Genomic DNA, 5,194 nt, shown 5'->3' on the forward strand with positions numbered 1-5,194 from the left:
TATCAAAATTTACGGCTATCGTATGGGACGAATGTAACTTCAAAATTATTAATAAGAAAATATCTGAATATCGAATATATTCAAGATTTGCAATTATTAGAAAGTACTTTGCAAGTACTTAATATAATTTATATAAACTATGTACATATAGAAATAATAGTATAGAATATACGTGTATTGACTTTTTATAGTCCATTCGTATCTTATGTAAAATAAAGTTAAAATATAGAAATCATCATCGTTGTAAACTAGCAACCTTCTAAAAATATGATTAATCATCGTTCTTATCATTACAATGTTACGATTTAATAAATAATAATGCGCGAAATAGACATGTTAACAGTTTAAATTAGCCGCTATTAGATGCCATATTTAAAGCGTCATTGTGCTTCGTTTTCAGTGCTATTGATTCTTTAAAGACAACGTAGTTTTGTAGTCGTTTAAACGTAAAAAAGTAGACTTTTTAAAGCTTTATAGTCATTGGACAGTCAAATCATAAATGCATATAATTTTTTATTTATTTAACCAACTATGGTAGTGCTCACACATGTGCAACGTGTACGAATGTTATATAAAATGATTTTAAGGTTACATCGTGGTTTACCAGTAGAAATCCAATCTCTTGGAAACGAATATGTTCATGATGAATTTAGGAGACACAAAACATGCAATCCTACTGAATCGCATATTTTTTTAAATGAATGGACGGTAACCTTATTATAATAACATAATATTTAAGTAACTATAGATGGTAATGATATTATAATAACATAATATTTAAGTAATTAAACTTGACCTATATATAAATAATCGTCCATATTAAATTGTTTATTATTGTCTTGATTGTTAGTAATATCTTAAAAAATATATATATATTTATATAACTACTTAATGTACAGGATTATGCATTGTCGTTAGCTAAGCAACTAGGATTACGAGGGCCAAAGACGTCAGAACCAATAGGAAAGAGTTTAAAGGAAGAAGATTTTGATAAACTAAGGGATGAACAATTACATCAATTATATGAATTAATGGTAGCTGCAACAGGAAAATCTGAAAATAAATTCAATAAATCATAGATTCAATGTTTATAAATGTAAAGTAAAGAAGGTACAAACTTCAGATATTTTTAAATATCAACAATACTTAATTGAAATAAGATGTACAAAATTGATTTGGTCTGAGAGAATTGAATTATAGTAAAAGATTCTATCTTTTTAGTCATAACTCTTGTTTATCATAAATATTTACTATATTTTTTTCTTTTAATCTGGATTTTAGAACGTAATAATATATACATATATTTGTCCGTATTATAAATGCGAATTAAAATATTACATTTTGAATATTTACTGTATAATATCGATCATTATTCCTCGATAAATATCGATATTTATCGTATTTCTTATGATAGCGTAAAGGTTATGAAATTATTTTTTCGTTTAATTTCTGGTGAAAAATCCGTTTGTGATATTTAAGGTCATAAAGAAAAGATATTAATAAATATAGAAAGATGAAAGGTTGGAAAGAATCGGCAAGTTTGATTTTAGCCGCACGACATAGACAAAAATATAATCGGGCCTTGCCATCTTTAGTCGTAAGTTCGAACAATTAAATAAATTAATCTCTGCGATTTATAGTGATAAACTTTTAACAATATATTATTATTATTATAGTATATTATTAATATTATAATTATGTAGTTTCAGTATAATTACAAATTATTATGTTTGAAACGTCATCGAAATTCGAGTTTTTATCCGGAATCGTATGTATTTCCTGGAGGAGTCATACATCCAGCTGATGCAGATTTAAAATGGCAAAATTTATTTCGTACCTTTGGTTTTGATACCAACAGCTTTAATTCCTTATTCCCCAATACTAATTTACGTCCACAAATATTTCAATCAAAATCGAACGAATTGCCAAAAGAGATCTCTCTCCGTATCACTGCGATTCGTGAAACGTTTGAAGAATGTGGTATTTTGCTTTGTAAACAAGTTAAAAGAGATGGTATTCTTTCTAATTGGGCCCATGTTCTATCAAGTAATGCTTTTTTATTATATACTTATTTTTTAGTTCGTTTATAAAATTAATAGTATAGTTAGAATGTAATATAGTTTTCTGAAAAACAAATACATCATATTATTTGTTTAGTTCCCGAAGAGGATGTACAAAATTGGCAAACTAAAGTACACGATGATGCTACGGAATTCTATACAATGTGTGAAAAATTAAAGTGTTATCCTGATTTATGGTCTTTACATGAATGGAGCAATTGGTTAACTCCAACATACTTTACTACGAAACGTTATGATACTATTTTTTACATGGCTTGTATGCCATTGATACCATATTCTAATTATGAAACTATTGAAATGGAAGACATAAAAGTAAAATATTTTTTACGTTATAGATTACAATTGTAGTACTATTATTAGCAAATTGTTATTAAATTTTATATTTAGTGGGATACACCAAACAATATATGTGCAGCTACAGATATGATGATGGCTCCCCCACAGCATTATGAAATTTCAAGAATTGTCAAGTATGAGTGCTTGGAAAATTTATTGGATTTTGCAATAGAGAGGAGTAAACTTGGAGTAGAATTATATTTACCGGTATGAAATCAATTTTATACTTACAATCATGATGTGATAATAACGCAATATATAATTCTCTTAACAGATCAGAGTGTTGTTAAGAGATGGAAAAATGCATGTCTTACCAGGAGATTGTATGTATCCTAAAAATCCTAGTTTAACAGAAAAACAAATAATTGATAAAACAAATATGACAATCGCCGAATTCGAAGAAATATCACCTGTAAAGAACAGAATCATATTTTTTGATCTCGAAGTAAAGAAGGTTATAGTTCATAATTTCGATAGTACAGAAGGCCATATAGCGCCAATGCCTGTCGAAATTGTTTATATTAAATCTTTGGATAAAAAGTAACAAAATGTATTAACGTTTTATTTATTCTGTATAATTTTGCTTTTAGAATATATATATATATATGTGGGACAGAGTACTCATCAGTTTATGAATTCCATATAGTATGAATTACACATAGTCTATGAACTGTGTGTTAAGGAATCTAGTCTAGAAATTGAAAAATCTAGATTGATAATTTGTGCAGTAGGTGGCGCTGCGATAGGTCGTAAGTTAGTTTAGTAGGTAGATATCTATGTCTACTATCTTTGTTATCGAAGATACTAGCGCCATATCTGTCGCCATATTGAAAGGTTCTTTCTCGTGGGTTCTCAGTGACGACGCACGTGGTGAGTACATGATCGAATTTTACACATATTTTCTGTATTATTCTTGATTTTCTGATTGCGTATATTATACCTAATTGTATAATACTTAATTTGCGTTATATTAATTAGAATTTTATCGATACGTCAAATTTTCATACGTTCGATTTATGCGCATCGTATTTTCGCATTCCTTCGCTTGTTAGGAAAGTTAAGTTATAATACTTAATTTGCGTTATATTATTAATTAGAATTTTATCGATGCGTCACATTTTCATTCGTTCGATCTATGCGCCTCGTATTTTCGTATTCCTTCGTCTTTAGAAAGGTTAATGTAATTTAGAATTATTCGAATGTATTTTAACCTAGGTGATTTTAATATTTATTATTACAGGTTTCAAAATGTCGTCGCATCTAAACTGGATGATAATTCGCAATAATAATGCGTTTCTTTTAAAGAAGCGTAATATCAACAAACCTTTTTCCACGGTTTGTACAATCAATTTAATCTGTGTCTCACAGTTTTTTACGATAAAATATTATAATATAAGTTATTGATATAAACTGCTATCGCATAATATTTTAGGAACCTAGCAACTTAACCAATCTCAGTAGTTACCGTTACTCTGGTTTGGTTCATAGAAAAAGTGTTGGCATAGTAGATACTCCTGATAAGAAGGGATTCACAGTTGTTTATAAAAAAGCAAATAAAATTACTAAGCCAGCAAAAGCTACTGTTAGAAGTACGATGAAAAGTGGAGCTCGTCGGTCTTTGTATAAATTACGGAGATTGCTTAAAGCAAATAAATATCGTGTAGACCTTACCAAGGTAAATTTAAATGAATGTATGCAGTTTTTTTTTAATAGATTTTCTATTATATAATTACCATCATTGATTAGGTTGCCTTACGTCGTGCAAGTGCAGTATTGAGATCACAGAAACCTTTACCAGCTAAAAAGACACGTGCACCTAAGAAAGCTGATTAAATGTGTATCTAAATAAATCTTCATTTTACTGTAATTTTGGATTTATTAATTCAGTGAAGCAGATATGATGAGTTAAAATAATTTTTATTTTATTTTGTTTATAAATAAGTATTTTTTTATATATAATTTTTGTGAGTATATATTTTACTTACAATGAAATGATCTATTATTTCTGCTTTTCTGTGCTGTCTTCTTTATTTAAAATATTACATATACCTAATTTGTTTATTGATATTAATATTAATTAAGTATTAATGTATTTGTGTTTGGTGAGTATTACATACTTATGTTCCATGATAACAACACATACTTATATTTAGTAATTTATTATATTTTTAGATCCATCAAAACTATTTTCAATATGAGAATTTGAAGAAAGAGAAATACTAGAGGATACTTACAAATTATTAAAAATGGTAATTAGTTTTTATTCAAATATAATATTAGTTATATTCTTTTGATTTAAATAAAATTTTTTATGATGAAATTATTTTTACCACCAAGATCTATGATTGACGTGATTAATTCAAGTATTTGCTATCTGATACAAAACAATTTTTGTAGTTTTAGATATATATCTTTAATGCAGATGTGAATAATTGGAATTTTTTTTTTTACAGATTATAATATGATCTTAACAATAACAATGAGTCTTCTAAGATTGAAGTATATGTGAATTAATGGTAATTATCATTATTGACTTTTTTTTTAATAGTTAGAAATACTTCTTATATTTTCAATTGTCAACCCCTGACATTCTTTTTTTGAATAATTATTAACAAAATCAATCGTGATGATAGTTGTAGCCACCAAGATCGATGATGGCCATGATTAAGTTTTATTTGCTACTCTGATAATAGTTTTGTTTAAAGTCTCTGATTTGCTGACAATTTTTACGTAAGTTACATACATAAATTTTTTGTTACAGTTTGGGAGAGAAAAGT

The 5,194-nt window shown here is 27.3% G+C and overlaps 3 protein-coding genes across 5 annotated transcripts; all 3 read left to right on the forward strand.

Annotated features, from left to right (window-relative positions):
- The first annotated feature begins 5 nt into the window (after positions 1–5).
- LOC122634956 (succinate dehydrogenase assembly factor 3, mitochondrial) lies at positions 6–1,079 on the forward strand. The gene is made up of 2 exons (XM_043824537.1): positions 6–708; positions 900–1,079. The coding sequence occupies exons 1-2, from the start codon at positions 532–534 to the stop codon at positions 1,077–1,079; spliced, it is 357 nt and encodes a 118-aa protein (XP_043680472.1). The 5' UTR covers positions 6–531.
- LOC122634953 (nucleoside diphosphate-linked moiety X motif 19) lies at positions 969–3,024 on the forward strand. Of its 2 annotated transcripts, XM_043824531.1 has the most exons (6): positions 969–1,110; positions 1,480–1,597; positions 1,704–2,046; positions 2,158–2,393; positions 2,469–2,624; positions 2,692–3,024. In XM_043824531.1, exons 2-6 carry the CDS (start codon positions 1,514–1,516, stop codon positions 2,959–2,961), a joined length of 1,089 nt encoding a protein of 362 aa, XP_043680466.1. In that variant the 5' UTR covers positions 969–1,110; positions 1,480–1,513; the 3' UTR covers positions 2,962–3,024. The 2 variants fall into 2 exon arrangements, with proteins under 2 accessions (XP_043680466.1, XP_043680467.1); XM_043824532.1 differs by lacking the exon at positions 969–1,110 and having other exon boundaries at positions 1,356–1,597.
- Positions 3,025–3,139: 115 nt separating this feature from the next.
- Positions 3,140–4,284, forward strand: LOC122634954 (60S ribosomal protein L28). 2 transcript variants are annotated; one of them, XM_043824533.1, is made up of 4 exons: positions 3,140–3,287; positions 3,655–3,752; positions 3,850–4,092; positions 4,164–4,284. In XM_043824533.1, exons 1-4 carry the CDS (start codon positions 3,194–3,196, stop codon positions 4,248–4,250), a joined length of 522 nt encoding a protein of 173 aa, XP_043680468.1. In that variant the 5' UTR covers positions 3,140–3,193; the 3' UTR covers positions 4,251–4,284. The 2 variants fall into 2 exon arrangements, with proteins under 2 accessions (XP_043680468.1, XP_043680469.1); XM_043824534.1 differs by having other exon boundaries at positions 3,149–3,287; positions 3,658–3,752.
- Positions 4,285–5,194: the final 910 nt, after the last annotated feature.

This window comes from Vespula pensylvanica, chromosome 16 (genome assembly GCF_014466175.1).
Source record: "Vespula pensylvanica isolate Volc-1 chromosome 16, ASM1446617v1, whole genome shotgun sequence".
Classification (NCBI taxonomy): Eukaryota; Metazoa; Arthropoda; class Insecta; order Hymenoptera; family Vespidae; genus Vespula; species Vespula pensylvanica.